Here is a 22,428-nt window from a genome sequence, read left to right as displayed (position 1 = left end):
CTGCTTCGAGAGTGGGACACGCGCGTCAGAGTGAAACTGTGAAGCGATGCAGTCCAACCCGTGTACAGTCCGAACCAAATATTATTGTATATAGTGTCGTCATATTTACATCGCCACCACGATTCAAGGTTGAAGAAAAACAACATGTAAGTCCTTTGGAATTTCATAACGTATATAATAATGATTATATTTTGCACTTCATGACAAAATACTCACAGTTGATTTTCATTTGTAAAACTTGCCCTTTTGTATATATGTAGAAAATTTTATTGTCTTTCAGGTTCTTTTTAGTTCATAATCCGATGTTGCATAGAACGGAAAATATGCATTTTTTTCTGAAAGTTTGCAATGTTAAAGACTTAGGGCCATTTAAATTCCGGCCGTAGGGAGCTGCAGGCAATTTAAAAGTCCGTACGTTAAAGGTTAATAAGACTGTTCACTGAACAAGTTTAGAATTAGGCTTGCCTTGTTCAATTGTTTGTAATGTTTTATACAAAAGACCAAAATTGTGCCTATGAGCTTCAGGCATGCAGTCCTCTTTCTTCTGTGCGGAGTACATTTAGTCAGCTGAAGCAGAACAGGGTGGGTCAGAGCTGATCTACATGTGTATATAAGCTAACTTGACCAAATAGGAAAACAAACTTGGAGAGTTACCACTTTACATGAAAATGTTTGTAACTTAATATCTACTTTCATTTTGTATGTTTTATTGACATAAAGGATCAGGCATCCTGTATTAAAATGGATCTTAAAGAAACAGGAGTGGAAGGCATGGACTGGATTTAGCTGGCATAGGATAGAGAATAGTGGTGGGGTCTTGTGAATAATAGTGTTTCCAAATTCTTGACATTAATCTTAGGGATTCAGGAATGAGAAATGGCAGTTCTTGGAAATTCCCAAAACCATAAAATATTCCGTATTTTTCATAACACTTCATTTACATGTTTTAAAATACTAATAATAATAATAATCTATGATAGGGTTATATTAAAAGATTCAGAGGTTTCATGCAAAAGAAAAAAACTATAAGTGCATGGTTGTTTAATATGAACTAATATGTTGTGACAAGATTATATAATTTAGTAACATGCAAAACAGATCCATAGACATTTGATAATAGAAAACATTACACGAAGTGAACATTAACACAAAATAAATGCCAAATAAAAATCATTTAAAAAATTGAAATATATTAGTAATATCACAAATATTTAAAAGTTACCATTCTTAAAATTAAATCTTAAAACACATAAAGCATTAATTGCCCTACCTGATAGTTTTGATCTTTATTTCATGACAGATATTCCAGACAAAAATTTTTCATTTTGCATTGACGTTAGAATAGTTAAGAGTGGTCCAAAAGCATCTTCAAGTTGGGTGTTAAAGAGTATATGTTGCTTCATGTAAGCTCATTTCCTTTTTTTAAAAATTAATTTTTGTTTTATTTGCCCTGATTTTGGTTTTGCCATTGAAATTGATATTTTTTTTTGCTAATTCAGATTTTAGGTCAGTTTCTGGTTTGTTTCATGTCAGAGTATTTCACAGCAACAATCTTCTCTTTGTGTTTCTTTTGTTAATTACATTTTTCTGAAAAAATCCTTGACTTGGTTCCATTTTTACTCTTGATTATTTCCAACTGCAAAAGAGAATATTTCACTGGAGTATATTTAAACTGTTTTACAATATTTTTTATACTAAAAACTACTGGACAGACACAGCAATATCGAATCAGAATCCAAACCTACCATCCACAAAGTATGTATCACTTTGCTACTAACAAAACAATTTGAATTAAGAGTTCAGTCTTCTGGTGTGTACCAGCGCCATCTTCAGGATTGAAGAGAAACCTGTATGAAGCATGCAGCAAGCAGATGAATGATTCATTGTTATAACGGCTCTGTGGTCTCATCACGAGAAAGTAAGGGTCTCCCTTTGCAACTGTCCACACACCTGATCCCCTCCTCTCCTCTCACAGGTGCACCTAGAGTGAAGAAAAAACTGCAAAAATCTGTGTCAGAATCTCATCATGAACTCGAAGAGGGTTCAATGCCTAGACAACATGGATCAGTCAAGGGGCTGATCGAAATGGACCCTGACTGCTGAGGAAGCAGAGTTCTTCTACACAACTTTAAAATCACAGAAGCTACCACTGTGAAAATCTCAAATCCTACAGATTTTGAAATGTCCTGATATGTTGTAATTGCACTGAATGACTGACAATCACAGTTCAACACATTTTTCCCTCACCTGCTTGCCAGCAGCAAATATGCAAAGGAGACCAACCTTATTTACTGGTGCTGGGCCAGATATGCTAAACATGTTACATTTGCACAGTAGGCTACTGTGCATTCATTGAAAGATCAGGAGGTTGTGGGAGTGATTGTGCAGCAGAATCTGTTACAGTGTACCCTTTTAGCTGAAGTAAAATTACTTTCTGAGAAATGTCTGCTGCACAAAATTTATGGTACAGTATTCTAGCAGAATAGCAGAAGTGCAAGATAACCCAGCTCTTTCTGCCTATACCACAGCCCTGCAGACTATTACTTATTGTCTCAAAACCTTGAAATGAATCACCAGTAAACATTACAAATATGGTGCAGATGCTACATTGTGGGGTTAACTTTAATACATTTAATGCAGGCACTGGTTAAAATTAATTTCTTCGTTGGATTAAGGAACAAACAATAAAGCAACTACATCATGTATTAAAACAGACATACTGTGTTGAATCCCTGTGAGGGTGTAAGAATTTGAATCCTCTGTGCTCACTGGATGACATGAACACACAGGCAAAGCATTTTTTAGTTTTCCCCATTTATCCTGCAAGAAATGGTACAAAAATTATAACATCTTAGCAACACTTTTTGACTTCATGCATGTTTTTAATTTCATTCGACGTAGTAAGCACAGTTCATATAAAACATAACATGCTGATGTCACTTAATGCGTAAACGTCGAGTCTTGTTTCGCATCATAATATCAAAATCCGTGCTTAACAATTAACTGAATTACGTAACACCATCACTTATACCACTACAACGAACGCCTCCAACTGAAATTGAGGGTTCTGTGATTGGTTCACACTTATGCGATTCAATACAGTTCGATACGTTTCGATAGGTGTATTGTGATTGGCTCCCGACCAAGCAGACTATATAGTTCGGAGCAGATGCGTAGAGATGGCATATTTTTCCATGTGTCCCTTCTGCTATTTCACTGAAGGCCGGATGGGAATTGCCTATGCCATTTTTGTCAATAATTTATTTTCAGCAATAGCAAGACTGCAGCTATCTCAGATTCTCCCTTTGTCCCCTGGTGCGACCTATGAAGCATAGGTGCTTTGTATGATATGCCATCTATGGAGGAATTCCATTACTACCAAATTGATCCTCCAAAAATTTCTCCTTATCGATACAGAAAATATCGATTACATCGATTTTCCGATCGATATTCATTGTCGGAAGATGGTGACGGACGTGAACGTAGTCATTTGTGATCAAGAAAAGCTCATGTTGAAAAAGGCGGTTGTATTTCTGTTCTCATTGTGCTTTGTAACATATTGAAGATGTACAGATGGTTAGAATCTGTGCATGAAAACTGTGCCTCGGAATGAAGTAGTTACATCCCATTTTTCTTTTCCTTTTTTTTAGTGTATAATAAGATAACAAGTTGTGTGAAATATAAAATTGTAAATGTTCCAATATCAGTAACTCTGAGTTAACCTTAAAATATGGAAACGTCAAGTGAAGTAGAAAATTTCAACAGAAAACCCGACGGTGAAGAAGGCGGTAACTCTTATTTCAGTTCTGTCCGTATTTTTTTCAACTTCCATACTGTTTAAGTCATGTTTGGTTTATGCATATAAATTTGTTGCAGATCTGAATTCGGAAGTGCAAGGTCTGTTGAGGAGAATTGAGAAATTGGAGGATGAAAAACAACAGATTCGTGAGGAATTTGGCCACCAGCGAGCCAAAATGAAAGAGCTGTATTTACAGAAAGAAGGTAACTTTATTTTGAAGAGTGTTTGTGATTACCTGTATTATCTTAAACATTTTCCCAATCTAACAGGTACGTACACCATGGTCAGTGGAAGCAATGAGTTGCTGTTGGAATTATATTCCTTACATTGGAATTATTTGTATTTTATATATAAGAGTACCATAAGTTTTGACATCAGTTTGTAATGTCATGTGGTATGTTGTACGGTGCAATGATCTCGAATTTCCATCAGATTGGTAGCTGCTTATGTAGAAGATGCTTTTGCAGCCTTGTAGGTCTGTGGAGTACAGCACGGTGAGAGTGCTGTCTGGTATTTGGAGAAAGTTCAACCATAGCACCAATTTTATTATTACTAGAAACAAAAAAGAAAAAATCGAATCAAAATGCCGAATTCCCACTGGAGAGAAACTGTTGAAAACAATACTAGTGCATTGTCCTTGAATATGTCTTCCATGATTTGCATAAGAGACCAGGATTTTATATTTAAAATCTACCCCCTTTCCAAAAAGAGCTTCACCATGTATATGTATACTTCTTATGGAAGTTCTAGGAATATTTATGTGACAACAGAGAATTTAGAGTATGCTACAATCTGGTAGGTTTTAAATGTAATGTGTTTGACTATGACTTGTTGCTTCTGCTAGCAGAATCTTGATGACCTGACTGGTCAGGAGAACCATCTGTCACTTCCCCTGAGCAGCTCAGCGATTTATTTGAATCTTTAAGATGGTCAAAATGTACATAATTACTGTCTGGTATATGTATTTACTATAAAATTATATAAGGTTTATTACTTTTGAGAAGTTTGATTTTATGGTTACAGAGGAACTGAAACGTGGGGCTGTAGAACAAAGTCGATTGCTGGCAGATGTAAAAAGACTAAGCTCAGAATTAGATGAGGCAAAGAGTCAGTTAGTTGTTGCGGGATTCCGTATGGAGAGTGATCTACAGGATGAAAAGCGGAAATGTCATGAAGAAATTGCTTCTCTCCAGCAAATTGTGCAAGGTATAATAATACATTGCAGATTACTAAGTGAAGTAAGTCATATTGATTGGTGATTTATGGGTTTAAAATCAGCTGAGTTGTACTTGTTTGCTACCATCAACATATTAACCAACTCTCATGTAGCATTAGGTTATGGCTTGAATGTGTATTTTGTATTACAATAGGAGAGGCATTATGTTACATATCCCCCGTATCCTGAAACAGAGTCACATTTAGTGGATCCCTTGTTACTGTAATATGACTTGTCCTGAAGTTGTGATGGAGAAGACAGTCTACAGACATAATATGATTTTATGAAGGAAGGACATCAGAAAGAGAACATGAAGAACAATTTTACTTTGTGTTAAACCTTTTTGTGGTCAGCTTTCTCCCACACATCTGTTGCTTAGGTCATATTTGTGGTGTATTACAAACATATGTCTTTGAACACTAACTATGTTTTAACACAATTGTTGCATCTGTTTAGTCCAAAATTATTACTGATTCATATAAGATAAATCTGTGTAACAGGCCGTGAAAGCCCATAGGGTTGTGAGATGTTGAAGCACCCACATTTTCTAGACAGTCAGCTCACAGATGGTGGTGAGGTAGTCAGCCTTATGTGCTCCCCACCACAATTCCTGGTACTTATTTCTGTTAGAGGCTAAGTCCACACCAGGGCCATAGTGTGGCTGAAAGGATTAGGTAAATTGAAAAATCCAGTGACCTCATTGGGACTCAGACCTGCTGCCTCCAGGTTTGTAGCATAATGCCTCAATAGCTATGCTGCAGTGTGCCCCATTACTGATTCATATAAGAATAGTTTTTATGCATGGATGGACAAGTACTTTTTTGATCACTTTGATTTTTCTGGGAACAAAGAATAGCACATTTCAGAATATTACAGCTGCAGATTGTTACATTTCTTTATAACAGAAAATGAGCACTCTGTTGGTGATAGCCAGAAGATGGCATAGCCAGAAGATGGCAGAATATAGTGCTGTAATGATTTGCAAGATATGTACATATTTGAATATGACCAACTGCCAGCTTTTTCATGTTATGAGGAGTCTGTTGACAATATTGTACCGAGAATATACGAAGAGGTGTTTTGTTGTAGTTCATATGTTCAAACATGATTGTATTTATTTTGTGTTAGTTATCTAACACTTCAATGTTTCCTTTTATTATTGCCATATAAATTATTCTTTCTACATTTCCCAAGAACATTGTTCAATCTTCTCCATCAAAACGAAACACTACTACTGTGGCTTCCTGCAGCAGTGTGATTTATAGGTCTGCAATATGATTGGTCTGTTTCAGTAATTGTGATTGTGTTAATCTTGTATAATTGAATGTATTAATTACATTATTTCACTTTCATTTTGTTCTTGTTTTTGCAGCTTGGCTTGTGGATATATTTTGTCTGTATATGTGATTCACTTATTGACATGGTTTTATTTCATCTTGTTATGGAATAGAAACAGTTGAAGAATCAAGTAGCTCCCGTAGCAAGTATGAATCTGAAGTGAAACAACTCAGGAAAGCATACGAACGACTAGAATCAGAAAACCACGAGTTACGATCGCTGTTGCAGCAACAGCAACAACAGCAGGGGACAGCTGATAAAGGGGAAAAAGAAACCCCAATCCTTGCACCAGGCATTATGCTTTCAGCTGTAACAAAGACCTTGGCTCGAAAAGTTGTCAGTCAGCTTGGTGCTGATGCCTCTTCATCATCGCAAGACAGTCTGGAAGATAGTATGCGGAAGGTAAACAAATATGTACGTAACTCATCCACCTGCTTTTCATATAATTCACATGCACTCATTAGAAAAGTCGTCTGGATAAATTGCTGGTATGTTGTTAATTGTAGCTTGTTACATACCATATTTGATCAGATAATTTGTGTGGTTGTTATAACGAATTCTGCGATAAAAACTTAGTTGTGTGATTTACATGAGAATTTATGTAACTGGTCTGACATAAACAAAATGTTGCTGTTCAGCCTGTCTGTAAGACCAAATCATTTTCCCTGAAAAGCTTTGTGTATTTTATATGTATGAAAAAAAAAACTGTTACGTTTAGCTGACTTTCTTTCTTAAGAAATGAAGTAGGTTTATGAAATCACCATGATTTGTGTGTGTTTGAGCCCCTTTTCAACTTGTGAATTAATTAAGAAATTTTCGCAGCATTTGGGATGAATGTTGTCTTTTGAATCTACCTCTGAACATGCACTTCTTAACTCATCCACCCTATGAAACTTTTTTATAGGCAGTACCTCTGTCACTAGAAAATTTTTACCAAAATTATCTGTAGTATATATCAATACTGGTTAAAAATTTATCCACAAGATGTCACTATAATATGTCAAAGAGTTTTTTAGAAGGCCATGGCAGAGTAAGGAGAACAGCTGCTGCTGGATGAATCACTAAGATGAGTGAACATAGTCTTCCATAGACAAAATTTTTTCAATGGGAAGCCAGAAAGTTTGCTTACATGCTTGTGTTTAACAGATTAAGACTATTTTTGCACGTTGTCTAGAATATTGTCATGTGTATGAGTGACTATAGAGGGGGTTTGGATTGGTAATTTGATTTATTGGCCACTTACAGATTGTAAGTACAAGTAACTGTAGCACTATCATCAATTCACAACAGCACACACTAAGTCTTTTCAATCTTCTGTGTCTTCACCAGTCATTGTCTGGTAATGGCTTCCAGTGCCGTAGCTTCCTCACCTTCTGTGTTCATGCCCTTACTGACTGGCAACTATCTCCAAACTATATTATATTTAAGCATCCTGTTGCACTATACACTTCTACATGTAATAATACAAATGCCATTGTGAATGCAACAATTTATTTTGGTTGTAGTTCTTTGTCTTTTCTTCCTCTACACTACATGTTTCGGCTGTAACTGGCCATCATCAGGTGTATTTTCCACTATGTAGCTGTCACACTGCACACAGTCCAAAATCTAAAACACCAGCCTGTCAGTTTTGTTTAAAATCTCGTCAACATACGCTCATCAATTTGATTTTAGAATTCCAGTTTAAAATTAAAATTTTTTAAAACTTTAAATTTTAAAAAAATTTAAATTTAAACTGGAATTCTAAAATCAAATTGACGAGCGTATGTTGACGAGATTTTAAACAAAACTGACAGGCTGGTGTTTTAGATTTTGGATTGTGTGCAGTGTGACAGCTATGTAGTGAAAAATACACTTGATGATGGCCAGTTACGGCCAACGTGTAGTGTAGAGGAAGAAAAGACAAAGAACTACAACAAAAATAAATTGTTGCATTCACGACAGCATTTGTATTATTACATATAGATCTCCAAACTAATCAGACTCTATAGACTTGTCCTGCTTGTAACCTCTTGGCATGGACTGCTTGGGAAACATCTCCCCGAGCAGTTCCCCTGTTGTTGCATCATACAGCTACTGCCCAGACCACATAGAGAACACTGCTTCCCAGACAGTCCATTGGTGCATGTTAGGAATCTGTTGCATAGCATTGGGCGTTGTTTATGGGGACATTACTTAGCACTGGGTCTGCATTATACAATAATTTTATTGTTCATATTTGATTATATTTGCTTCTTTCCTTCAATTTTGATTTTTTTACAAATGTGCCTGAGGGATGGGGCTTAATGTTTGGTTTGCCTCTGTACTGGTGCCCATTAAGACACCTGAAGATGGCCATCTATGGCCGAAACATGTTGTGTTAAGTGTTAAATGGTGAATAAACAATTGTTTAATTATTGATGGACTGTGGATACATAGACGTCTAATTAATGATTTGCAACAGGATGATGAAATACAGATTTATAATTTTCTTAATTTATTTGTGACTAAGTTCCTTAAAATTCACTTCTTCGGTAAGTTGCGTTAGTGCATTTGTATCTGTGGTAAAGTAGTCTAAATACTTTGTATTTTAATGTACCTTCCAGTAAGAGACTGACTAAAATTGGAGCAAGTTTAATTCACTGATTACAACAGTGATCCCATATTGCAGTGCTTCTCCACTGGTGTTCTATGGGTCATTGTGAGTCTGCAGCATATTATAGACTGGTCTGCACATTATGTTTGGTGTTGTTACATATATATATATATATATATATATATGAGACTGCCTCTGTGGTCTGGTGGTCAGAGTTAATGGCTACAGATCCAGAGGTCTGGGTTCGATTCCCTGCGGTTTCAGATTTTCTGAGAAGTAGGGGGTCTGTCATGGGGTCCACTCAGCCTCGTGAGGATAATTGAGAAGCTGTTTCAAGGAAATAGCTGCTCCGGTCTGGGAAAACAAAATTAATGGCCATGGGGATTTGTTGCGCTGATCACATGACACCCTCTATCTGCTGAAGTTGGCACTAACTTCACCGACAAGCAGCGGTAGCTCAGTCGGTATAGTTTGCTTGCAGACTAAAATCATGGAGTTTTTTTTTTGTTTTGCTTGTGATATATGTACATTCTTACTATCCATATATTGCATTACTATGATGGTGCATGTGCAGGTCTTGGCAGGCCTGCTATCATGCTGTTTACACTATAAATACTGTTTACATCAGTTTTCTTGACTTCTCGCTGAGGGAACTATGGGGAAGGGAGTAGTGGCTGCTAGGATGCCGTGCGTATGTGCTGCTCTGTCAGAAAAAGAACATGCTTTGGCAATGTATAGTAGTCTAGCGAGAATGGAACAAGAGCACAGAACTTGGGTAATTCTTTTACTTTTATTATTTGATGACATTGTAAGTATTGAGACTGTATAGCACTGGTGATAGGATGATTAATGAATATGGAACAGTTGGTAGAATAAGAATTGACATGAAAAACTCTAGTATGTGGGAGAAAACCTGCCTCAGTGCCACTGTGTTCAGCACAAATCCTCCCTGGGGTCAAACCTGGGCTGCCACGGTGGGGAGACAGCAACTAACTGCCTAAGCTGTGGCACAGGCCCCTGTATACCTGTCATTTCATACTTAGTTCCTTTCCTCAGCAGGACTAGGGAGTGCCAAGCTCAGGAAAACTGATGAAGCCAGTAGCATAGCATATAGGCTAAAAGTGTGCCACAGGCACAATAGTAGGAAGACGTTAAGATCCCTTATTCCCACTGAAGGATATTTATGGTTTCACACAACTTGTAAAATGATTACTTTACAGATAGCAAGTTTTTGTTTTTATTTGCATTTAACATGTTGAGCCTCGCTTTTTTTTACTTTTTTAATGTGAAATCAACACAGCAGCTGACGACCACCCTGAATTTCAGTGAAATTGTGTATAACTACAAAATATGATCAGTAAGTGATAAATGTGAAGTTTTATCTTCCTGTGCCAATTAATTTCAAAGTTATTACATTTTGAAGTTTTATGTTTTCTTTTTTTTAACTTTTCCCATGCTCTGATTCACTGAAAGTATTCGAATCCTGGTCCTATTTAAGAAGGAGAGCTCATTCTTGTGCAGATTTAAAGCTCTTAAGTAGGGTGTTCATTTGATATGCTACTCATAATATTTTAGAGCACATGAACATTTTGACCCATGATGTGGTGAAAAAGTGCCATACAGCATACATACCATTAAATTTAATTATAGCAAAGGATGATGAAACTTCTTGATTTTATACTGTGAGGCAGTCCCATCAGAAAAATAGTAATCTTAGTTGGATCTGCCAATTTTCCATGAAGTTAACTGTGTAATTTACTTTGAAACAATTGCATAGCTACATTGTCTTGTTTTGAGAAATCTGATGTAACAAGAAAATGATTGTGCTGTGTCATTTCATTCTGTGAATAATAAGCCACAAATGGACTGAGCTTTGAGTATTGTTCCGATGAAAACCATGTACATTGTCCTGTATGATGAAGACATATTTTCAGAGAAATCACAAATAACAGCAGTTTCTCCAGTTTAAATTTCAACTTCAGTTTCTTATAGAGACATGGATGCTATCATGTTATAAAAGAGTGATGGAGCAGAATGTTTACATTTTCAGGAAAATACTTGAGAATGTCATTGCAAGATTATGCAGTTGTCTCCAAAGTTGATTTGTTAGTAGTCATCCACTGTCTCTAGATTGTGTGTATTGTTGTCTTCAACTCTCCTATTAGTATTCATGATTATGTTCTCAGTCACCTGAGAACTCAGCAGAAATCACTCATTCTCCTCTTCTTTTGACTTAACATGAAGTGTAGGTGCCCCTTTAGCCACATTGAAGTCAGCAGTTTTTTCCCTTGGTAAAGTTTATCTGCAGCTGTTGCAAATTTTAATTACAGTTTTAGTGCTATAATCTATTATGGAACAGTGCTCTGATTTTTTTGTAGTCTTATGCTCATTTTAGTAACAGTTATGATGGCACAGCACTTTGTTTGCTTGTCACAGGATTTGTTATGTTTACTATTAAAACAATATTTTCTTTTAGGCACAGGAGGATGCTGAAGTTTTGCGATCATTAGTCATTCCTCTTGAGGAAGAGATTCAGGCACTTAAAGAAAAGTTACGTTATACAGATCAGCAACTCAGGAAATATGAAGGTGACAAGGTAAACAAAAGTTCATCTCAATAAACTTAAGGTTTGAGGCAATCCATTTTAAAGCAGTATATCAGTACACTGAAGCTTGGATCAAACATAAACATGCCTCTACTAGAATAGGTCTCTTTCCTGAGGAAAAGTAAGGTAAATTGTCTTTATGAATGTAAATCAAACCTGACAATCAGCATACTGTGTGAAGGATATTTCAGTGGATTGCTTGTGAGGATGAGAAAGAAATAAAGAAAAAACACTTAAGAATTAATTGTGAATGAAGTTCCTATATACCACCTGAAAATTCTGTTAAAAGTTTTTGATGGAAAAGTAGAGAGAGAAGACTTTTTTGAATAGACATTTGGTAACAAATGTCTATATGGAATCAGCAATAATAATGGATTAGACTAGTAAACTTTACCACATAAAAACAAACAAACAATGATTTTCAAGTATATTTGAAGTGCATTAGTTTAGAAGCGGTGATAGTGATACTGATGACTGTGTTCTGGCAGCAGAAGTTAAGGAGAGTGTGTCATTAACTAAGCAAGCAAGTTAAAATCTCAAAGAGGTTTGCAGCTTTGGAGAACTTGGTTAATAATGTGAACATTAATAGGTCTGGGAAAATATTGGAGAGAATGTGAGGACTACATTGCTCAGAATTGTTAGATCAAAGGAAACAGGGTAAATTGCAATGTTTGCAGAATCCAAGCCAAATGGACGGAGAAAAATCTGACCACTATAATACATGAAACTAGTGGGCAATTTAGGAACAAGAGAAGTTATGTTTAAAATAATATATTAAAGAGCCTGAAACGAACAATAAGAACAAAATGTTAGAGACATGTATGAGGCATAAATGAATTTAAGAAGGGTTACAGTCTAGAACTAACTTTGTTAAGACTGAGAAGTGTGATCTGCTTACAGACTTCCACGGTATTTTGAATGGGTGACAGAATTACTTCTCTCAGCTCTTGAATGTCATCAGAAAAAATATATACTTTAAATGTCTGTATTTATTGATTTATTGCACTTACAGCACAGGTTCTGATATCAAAACACAAATAGAGCTTGAGAGAATTTATTGACACAAAAACATGTTCAATATGCAATCCNTACACGGTGCCAAATCCCAGAAGACTGCTTTCTTCATAGTCACCGCCGTGAAAGCCTCAAATCTTACATAGTGTTCTTTAGTGTTGTTTTCGACTACAGCTTTGATTTCTGCCTCCATTTTGACCTGCTAGGGGTACACTCATTGATGATAAACTCGCAGTTGTTGCGTGTTCTGTGACACCAAAATTATTAATTTCATTATAGCTACCACACCTGTTTTGATGACCCCATTCAACGTTGTGAAATTTTATCACATAACAGTGTTCTCTAACTGCGTATTCAGAACAAAGAACACACATTTGCTTTTCCATTTGTCAGTGACACATTTTTTGTTTTGTAACCTTCAAATTGTCTGTCACTTCTAATACTCATAAGATAATGTGTGGCTGAATGTAACTTGTCTAATTGGAATGATGGATACAACATACTCACAGTAAGGACCAATGGCAAGCTCTTGTGGAGAAGCAGTAATTCCTTGAGGGCCATAAAGGGCAGGAAATTTCTTGACTAGCTGAGCAAAGTGCATCAGTGTCTGGACACTGGACTGATCACAGATGTGAAGCTCCAATTTCCTGGCCCTGAACCTGCTTTATATTTTTGTGGGGAGATATTTGAAAACCAAAGTCTATGCCACTGCAATTGATACTAGACATGAATTATGGCTCTGAGTTCAACAATTTGCAAGTTAATCAAAGGATACATGTGGAATCTTTGATTGATTGTGAGTTTTCTTTCTAACACACAGTTGAATTGTGTGTCCATGAACAAGGAGGCCATTTCAAGCACCTCTTGTAAGAAGAGTGAAAGTAAGAAGGTTATTAATAGCTGTTTTGTTTGTTTTCTTCTTACACACTTCCTGTTAAACTTAGGAGGTATTTAAGATGTGACCATGGAAGTTTCAAAAAAGTCTTGAGGGTGCATATTCGTATGAACTTCTTTACATGTTTGGATGTTGAGAGACTGTCATGTAAAATATGGCATGTAATAAGGAGACATTCTGTATGCAGTCAAACCATAAGATATACAGGAAAACAGTTCATCACATTTCTCTCTTTTCTTCAAGATGAGTCTACTGCTTTACTAGCAATATGGCACTGAGCAAGGTGACATTGTGGTAATGATGTGGGCTCATATTTGGGAAGAACTCAGTTAAAATTTGACACTGGCACTGGCTGTTATAAGTGAGAATATTTATGATTGTCCTCAGCCCCTCCAAGCAAATGACAAAGCAGTACCTTAATTAGGCCACTACTGCTTCTTTTCAAATTCACCATTCATCTGTCATTCTCCATCCAACGCCATGTAGTCAACTACTGACAGCATCATAATATAACCCACAAACAGAAACTTCATGATACAGAGATTAATGGTTAATACATAAGTTAATGGTTACTGATGTAGTTGTTTTATGGAACCCAGAGATTTATAACTCTTGTCAAAGGCCTGCCATTGGCCTTATTCTGAGCTAATATACATATTGTGACATGTTGACCCCTACCTCCCCAGCTGCACGTAGCGGTAGCGTATCGCTCGCGTAATAGGAGAGTAATCACCCCGCATACTGGTAGCTATGCAACGCGCAACGCGTGGTGACGTCACGAGCGGAGCCGAGCGGAGCCAAAGTGAGCCGAGTGGAGCTGACGTTAGCCGAGTCCCCGCGACCTTGAAGCTATGCAAAGCGAATGAACAGCGGTGACGTCACCGAGGGATATCGCGGTTGCTAGGCAGCAGTCAACAACTCCGGACAGCGTGGCTAGCAACACGGACCAGACGACAATTGTCCGATCAAGGCTACATAAGGAGCAGCGAAGGCTATTCACAGTCAGTTGTACTGTGACAGTCGCCGAGTGCGTTATCAACGAGTTCTCAGTTCGCAAGTTACGAGCTACAGACGCGTGTGCGATAACCAGTGACAACCAGTTATACTTGGAGTGTGTAATTCAGGGAGACTTGTATAGGTCCTGCGTTATTAATACGTGAAGACTCTTGAAGATAGTGTTAAGAGATTTTGTTGTAGGGTTTGTAGAGAGTGGAAACCCGTAACATTGTTATAATTAATTGTAGCCGATAGTTGTAGATTGTTCAATAAACCAATTAACGATCTCTACGGCGTATTCAGTAACGTAAACACGTTACAATATGTTGACACTCTTTCATCAAGCTGTCTCTGCACTCAAAGTGGTTTCTTCCCACGGGGTTTTCTGACCAGAAGTGTTTATATACATTTCTTGTTTCTGCCACGGGTAGTATATGTCCAGTCCATCTCATCCTTTATTTGATTACTGTATGATGCTGAGGTTATATGTACACACATTCTTCATTATATAGTTTTCTATATTACCCTACTTATGTCTGCTAAGTCCTGATATTGTTCCCAGACACCCCTAGTCTTTCCCTTCTCTCAAAGTAAGAAAATTTACTGCCTTGCTGTAATTTGAAAGTTGAGATAAGGCTTTCTATCAGAGGTATAAGAAAATACTATGTATTATGATTCTCAGGATGAGATAATAAAGTGGACTGAAGAAGAGGGGGATGTATCTGTTAAAGAAATGCTTCCAGTTGGTGCTCAGAATGGACCAAATGGAGAAGTAAGTTAAATATGACAAACTTTAAGCCTTTAAGTCTGGATTCATGTGCATAATACTGGGTTGCGTGTGCTTACTAGGCCAAGATACTATAAACCAATTTTTTTAATGCCAGGTGTAGGGGCAGTATTGTATGATATGCGAAGTATTGTGTCCTGCTATACCCAGGAGTTTTTGTCCTTTGTCTTGCATGCTGTGTACCTCTGCAAGTGGCCATGTAGTTGATGGCCACAGAGCAGGTTTGTAAATTGAGTAGTAACATGACAGACTTGTATTCTAGAAGTAACCAGTTTGAATCTTGGTTGGATTTCTCCTCAGTCTGTCCACCTGAATGCCAGGCTAGTACCTCCTTTAAAATTCTGGTTTGTTCGCTGTTCATAATTTTCCTTCAGTTTTATGAGTCTTATGTAACATCTACAGATGAAACAGTGTTGTTAAATAATGAAGCACTCGATGAATACATGTTTAGTGTTTCCAAAAGTAATCAGTACAATAATTCTTGAATAGGTTTTAATGAATTTATTTGCCATTATGTTTATCTTTCTCTGCCAAGTTACTCATGCATGACTTCCATTTGTATTATAATATTGAAACGTGTACATGTCCTTCATACTCAGTATATCAGGTCATAGATAAGATTTTACCTTGAGCTCCATTTACTGTCATACCATATGTATTCACTAGAATGAGTTACATGGAAAGCGTTTGTGGTTTATTTTTTAATTGAAAATGCTGCGTGTTGCATGTTTCTGGTTAATATAGAATCAATTATAGCATTGAATTTTAAGTGTTATAATTATACTCTAGGTTGTGTCACCCACAAGAGATGCTGGCAGTAAAGTGATTCAAACATCTAGTCTGGATTCAGAAGTTCATCAGTCACAAGTTACAACTAGCTCTCCAAGTAAGATATATTGCTCAGTTGTGATATATGTCAGTACTTATTATCGTTTAATTATATCTGAATTCATGACATAAATAAGTCCTGTATGTAAAATATGCAATGCAAAATTAGTTCTTAATGGCCCATATTTTTTATGGTGTCTTCTAGTAGTTTAGTCAAAATTAATTTTCAGAAATTCATTTAACAAAAAACTGAACTAAAGTCTCGTTTGTTTTGAAGTGTTATGAGTAGATTATGAAGATCTCCATTGAAAAATTCATGTTACTTAGGAACAAACTTAAAAAATGTGTATGACACCTGGTAGTTTGTAGGATTTTTTTTTCCCTTGGCACTACAGCCCCAGTGGGCCTAGGCCTACCTCATATATATATATATATATATATATGTGTGTGTGTGTATCATAATGTAGTGCTTAGACAGTATTTTTCCTTTATTTTTTCCTTTTTCTTTCCGTCCTTTATCTTCTTGTATGTGTTTTGTGGTATCCCAGTCGAAATATTTTTTTTAAAAAATGCATACTAATGGTGGCACGATTTATGCTGATAGAATACGATGATTGATTTTGGTACATAGGAAGTTCTAGATCATTTGCTTGACAGCCAGAAAATGGCAGGAGTCCACATGAGCTCGAAAACCATAGTGGAATTGAGTGTCAGGCTGTTTCAGCATTTGGTTCAGTAAAAGGAAATGTGGTGTTTGGTGTTGCTTGACATACCAGATGTCACAGTTGAGTGGTTATTACTCCAGTTTTCTCTTTGAGAGGATTTGAATCTAGGTCTGGAGATTTATTGAAACTGAGGTTTTTAATATTACCCTCAGTCCTCCCAGGAAAATGGTGGTATAGTACCTTAAACTAGGCTCTGACCACTTCCTTCTTGTCCTTTCTAATTCACTATTCATATTCTACTATTTGATATTGGGCAGTCCATGAAGCATGATTAACTACCTCTAGAATTGGTCATTTGATTTTAATGTTGAACTGTGATATGCCAGCTATCTGAAATACCCTCCATGCTGTAACAGAGCTCCTCTGTTTAAAATATTCACCAGTATGCAGTGTTTTACAGATGTCCTTGTTCTGTTACAGAGGTAAATGTAATGAACACTTCATTTACATCAATATCTAGTCTAAATGAACTTCAAGCTTGTAGCATGAAGAAGCAAAGCCCTGATGGGCATTCACCTGTACCAGAAGATTCCAAATCACTAACAGGTTAGTGGTGGTGTTAGAAGTATTCAGGATTGATTGTTAATGTTCCTTCTTGTTTCACATCAGGTGAAATACCAATTTAGTGTGTCTAATGTATCGCATCTGATGCTTCATAGTAACCTCAGTTGATACAGTATCATAAAATGATAATATAAAGAAAACCAACAAAATAGGATTATGGGTTTGAGCATAAGCTCAAAACCCTGCTTTCCCAAGTGAGAGTTTTTGGAATTTAGTCTCTCAAGGCAAATGTTAAGTAAAATTTTAAGAGAAGTGAGGATCACCTCGAACATTCCTCCTACATCATTCATCACCACCCTAATGTGTCTTATTTTATGTTGTATGATCACAATAGCTTGTACGTTATTATAAAATAATCAAATATTTATTATTATTGCTAGTGGGGTGTGACTAAGTCCCTTGTACTGCAGCCACTTCTGGCCTATTGTACCAAAATAATCAAATAAGTGAAAGGACCAAATGAGCATAGCTTTTTTTTTCATTGGCGCTACAGCCTTTGTTTGGGCCTAGGCCTACCTCCATGAAACTCTCCGTTTCACTTCGGTTTTACTAGATCTTAGACATACGGTAGGACTCCTTGGGTGGGTGATCAGCTCGTTGCAAGGCCTCTACCTGTACACAAACATCCATGCCCTGAGTGGGATTCGAACCCACAATCCCGACTTCTGAGCGAGCAAGCCTTAGACCGCTCGGCTACCGTGACCGGCCAAATGAGCATAGATAGTAGGTAGAAATTCATAAAATTTAAGATTGGTAAAGTACAGTTGTAATGCATGGTTTATACTTCATGTATTTAGATGTAACAGTCGAAAAGGATGGTGAAAATGTTGGGTCACCAGTAAGCCAGGGCCATCCCTCAGGCAACATAAGATGGCAGCAGGCCATGACACCATGTGACATGTGCTCCAACTATGAGGCTCAGCTTGTACGAGCTCAGCAACGGGGAAGAGAGTTGGAGAAACAGATAGCAACTCATGAGCGAACTATAGAGAGGTACCGTGAAGACCTCACTAAAGAGTCTGGCTTTCGAAAAGACATGGAAGAAAAGTGGAATGAAAAGAAAGAAGAACATAAGATGCAGGTAAATCAAAATGTTCTTCTCTTTTATATTTTTGGGGCTTTCCCATTTTTATAGTCACCTATAGTATTTCATGGTTGCTGATTATTTCAGTCCTTTTATTGCAGATTATTTCCTTGCACTGCCCCCTTCCTTCTGCCTCTTCCTCTGAGCGTATCTGCAAACGACTGTATCTACTGTGGATCAAATAAGATGAAGACACTAGTCAGACAGGGCATGCAAGGTAAAGAAGTGGAAGACTCATATTTCAGCAGAGTAACCACTTTGGCCAATAAACAAATATTGAGTAAGTAAATAATCCAGGCCAGAACATAGACAATTATGAAAAGAAAATTAAGAAGTATAGTTTGGCGCACACATCAGCTACCATTCCTAAGGTGTTAAACCTCACTTATGGGAGACCAAAAAGTTACTTCAGTAGGTGCTGACCAGACCAGCTGTTTGGCCTGGGAGTCAGTGACAACCCAGACAATTTCAGAAAAGCAACAAAACATAATTTTTAAAGTGACCTCTTGGTATCAGATATCCCCAGGCAATGAAAATGAGGATCATGGGAAAGCCTTGAGTGGAAGGATATGAGTAGGAGGTGGCAAGGCTAGGGAGAGCAGACATGCGTGAGGTGCATAGACTGAAACTGTGGGAAGACCAGATCAGTGTATACCTATGTAGCCAATGTGGTTTCTTATACAACCCCTTTATTTGACTGCCACAACACAGCAAATATAGAACTTTAAGGTCAATGCTCAGTATAGTTCTGCTACATGTTTCGGCCACGAGTGGCTATCATCAGGCAAACACACTTCAACAAACGTACACCATTGAACTGCAGTACGTAAAATTTGATACAATGTTATAAATCATTTAAGTTAATTTGCACAAGAATACAATAAGTAGGTTATTTAAAACAATAACAAGTCATATATAAAATTAAAATTTGATTGATGTTTAATAACATCAAATCTGTCATTGGTTTTACTTTTCATACATTTCTGTCGACGAAGAGTAAATTTGAGTCTGTTATAAAATAGTGTAGAAGGTCCAGTAATGTTGTGAATTAATTAATGGAATAGTTGGGGCTTCATCATACGGAGAATTGTACGTAATGTATGGAAAGTAATCAACAACTACCTTCAGGCAAGAATTGTTAGAAAAAATAAATTATGTATTTCTACTTCCAAATTTTATCCAGTATTTGGTAGATAAAGAAGGATGTAAATAATAATGTAATCTGTTTTTGTGTACAAATGCATGTGTGTGTGTGTGTGTGTGAGAGAGAGAGAGAGAGAAAGGGGGTGGGCAGAGGCAGAGAGTTAATGTATTTTCAGTTTGGACAGATATATTAAGGCATCAGAAATAATGCACAATCAAGTGTTTGTGCTTGATGAAGCTACACAGTACAGACATGAGGTCCCATCGTTGTGCATGGGCATGTATGTAGCTGGGTTTATGCAGTTAGATGTTACCAGCATAAGGAAATGCCAAATAAACACTATTTTCAGTCACCTTTGAATCTCTGTCACCAGGTAGCTTGAAATGTAGGCCATTGATTCTTAGTTTACTTTAGCCCTACATGGGAAGAATTGTATCTTTTTATTAATGTAATAGATTTGTGGAGTGTCTGGTTTCTTTGAAAGTACTTAGTCAGCAAAAAAAGTGCAACCTTTGGTGGCACTACATTTTACGCCATGCCAGTGCATCTGTTCACACTTAATATAGTACTTTGACTATTGCATAAGGAGACAAAATAATATTTAATTAAATGTATCCAGCTTTGTGTTCCCACTCCTTGCCATCTTTGTGCAATTTCACAGAAGACGCAGTGCAACAAGATGCTGCAGTATAATATTAAATCTATCCAGCTCTGTTCTGATTAATCTGTGAACTATGAATTTAGATTATAAATGTTTTTATAATTTTTGTACAAACATTAATTTGCCTTTATATAGCCAACAAGATCTTTAAGTGTCTCAAAAAAATCCCTCTGTAGTAATAAAGTGTTGTTGCCATGTACTGCTTGAAACATGCTTCTGCCCAGGCATTCTATCCTCCCATATCACCATTCAGCATTCATTGTTTTCATATGTGTTTATCTTAATATTGCTAACAACTTCTTGAGTAAGATCCTGCACTCTGAAGTTGGTTAAGTGCTGATTAACCATCTGACTGCCAAGCTGTGAAAGAATTGCCGCATTGTAAAATTCAGTAATACAAGGGATGTCTTTGTGCACAAGACACATAGCAGAATTAGCCACAGTATGTATTAATGCATTAGAGAACCACTCTCCCTCAGCCAGATTGGATTATGGCAAGCTTATTGGCTCGTATGAGACCATGGTTAGAGTAAGGGTCAGTGAAAGTTCACCTTATTATTGGTGAGCCTAGTAGTACATACACAAATCATCTGGTTATTGCAGGTAGGGGTTTGCTGTTAGTATTATATATGCAGTAAAATCTGTGTATGGTAGAATTCCAAGAGATCTAAATATTTTCTGTTATAGTCAGGTTTCCATTTAATACAGCTACTTACTACCCTAATTAACTTTTACCTCTAAACCCAGTATGACTCACTTCTTGGTCTGCATTGCTATAATGAATAAGTAGGCATCTTTGAATTATTATAAGAGAACTGAATACCCTAATGATGACTACAGAAAGGATAAGGAAATCCCATGCTAAGAACTAATGGTGGATGTGTTGTAAAGTTCTCAGGGCAGTGATTATTGAGTATGCAGTCATCTAGGAGTATGGAGGAATGTAGTGGTTGGATCTTCAGGGTAAAGTGACTTCAACCCTGAAAGTGGAGCAATATGTTTCTCCAGAATGTTGAAAATATACTAGACAACACAGCATCACTTCCTAAAAAACTTAAGTCTTAGCTAATTGTTCTTGGCCTGTGAAGAAATGAGGATTGGCAGTGATAATGCTTCCTTCACATTCAAAAGTCCTCCATCTGAGCTGTAATAATGTAGTACATCATTAACATGCAAACAGCTAGCCTGCCAATGGAAAGAGTTTTTGGAAGGAAATTGAGGTAGGATGCTGTGTGGGAATATATTAGAATAATTAGTATAACGCCAATATTATTTATTATTTATGTTGAAATCTTGTTGTTTCTTTTCGTTTCTGCATTAGGAATTTCCATTTGTTGTAGATCAGAAAAAGTTCCATTCTACTTGAATTTCCCTTTAGTATAGGTTCTGTTGTAGACGGGTTTTTATCGTACATTCGTATGGAACAAATGTAATAGATTTATCATTCTTCTGTGTTCTGTTCTCTCCAATACTTCTTCCTGTTAGAGCTGTTTCTGTCTTATGCACATATCTCCCATCTGCCTCTGTAAATATGTAATAATCTACATCACTGAGAATAAATATATTGGTAGAGTTATAAAAGTAATTTCTTCAGAATAGTTCAGCCAGTTTGCATTTTAAACTAGTGACAATGTGTTACACTTGTCCTTACATTGGAGATAAAAAGATTCTAGACCCATCTTCCATTCACTTTCCAGACTACTAGCCTCAATCAAGACATAACTCTTGTTCCTGTTATGATGCTTGGTTTGTGCATGATCTCTGTCATAGTTTGTTTACATATGAGAATAAAATATGAGGGTCGTACTGAAAGTCATGAGCAACAATTTTTTGTAAAGTAAGATGCTTTATTATTGACAAACCAAATACACCACCTCACTCTACAGACCTTTCTTTGTTTTTTCGCATAATCGCCACTTCTTTGTAAACATTTCTCCCAGCATTCTGGGAGTTTGAAAATTCCCCTTCTGTAAAATTCTGTTCCAGCCATCTGAAGACACTGACACACTGCTTTCTGAATTGCCTCTCTTGTCTCAAAACGTTGTCCACGTAGCTGACCCTTCAGAAATCTGAAAAGATGGTAGTCGGAGGGTGCCAGATCAGGGCTATAGGAAGAGTGTGGAAGAACGTCCCACCCCATCTTTGCAATTGCTTCCAATGTGAGGCGAGTGGCGTGGGGGCGAGTGTTGTCATGCAG

General features: G+C 36.9%; 1 protein-coding gene and 1 long non-coding RNA gene across 3 annotated transcripts in view; one reads left to right on the top strand and one right to left on the bottom strand.

Annotated features, from left to right (window-relative positions):
* Positions 1–1,450: 1,450 nt before the first annotated feature.
* LOC111864348 lies at positions 1,451–3,025 on the bottom strand. Its single transcript, XR_002842777.2, has 3 exons — positions 2,721–3,025; positions 1,746–1,981; positions 1,451–1,636 (listed from the first exon to the last, which is right to left on the bottom strand). It is a non-coding gene; the product is annotated as an uncharacterized LOC111864348 (long non-coding RNA).
* Positions 3,026–3,471: 446 nt separating this feature from the next.
* LOC111864335 (rab GTPase-binding effector protein 1) overlaps positions 3,472–22,428 on the top strand; it is a 30,281-nt gene continuing 11,324 nt past the window's right edge. The window contains exons 1-9 of one of the 2 annotated variants that reach the window (XM_023851520.2): positions 3,472–3,788; positions 3,877–4,002; positions 4,823–5,005; positions 6,466–6,755; positions 11,405–11,524; positions 15,121–15,210; positions 16,015–16,111; positions 17,199–17,324; positions 18,140–18,423. In XM_023851520.2, coding sequence (XP_023707288.1) covers positions 3,731–3,788; positions 3,877–4,002; positions 4,823–5,005; positions 6,466–6,755; positions 11,405–11,524; positions 15,121–15,210; positions 16,015–16,111; positions 17,199–17,324; positions 18,140–18,423 — 1,374 coding nt within the window. In that variant the 5' untranslated portion in view covers positions 3,472–3,730. Of the gene's footprint in view, positions 3,789–3,876; positions 4,003–4,822; positions 5,006–6,465; positions 6,768–11,404; positions 11,525–15,120; positions 15,211–16,014; positions 16,112–17,198; positions 17,325–18,139; positions 18,424–22,428 lie in introns of both variants that reach the window. The other variant, XM_023851519.2, reaches the window with a different exon arrangement.

Source organism: Cryptotermes secundus, unplaced genomic scaffold (genome assembly GCF_002891405.2).
Source record: "Cryptotermes secundus unplaced genomic scaffold, Csec_1.0 scaffold216, whole genome shotgun sequence".
Taxonomy (NCBI): Eukaryota; Metazoa; Arthropoda; class Insecta; order Blattodea; family Kalotermitidae; genus Cryptotermes; species Cryptotermes secundus.
The sequence above is the reverse complement of the archived record's forward strand: the minus strand, read 5'-3'. Positions and strand labels throughout refer to the sequence as shown.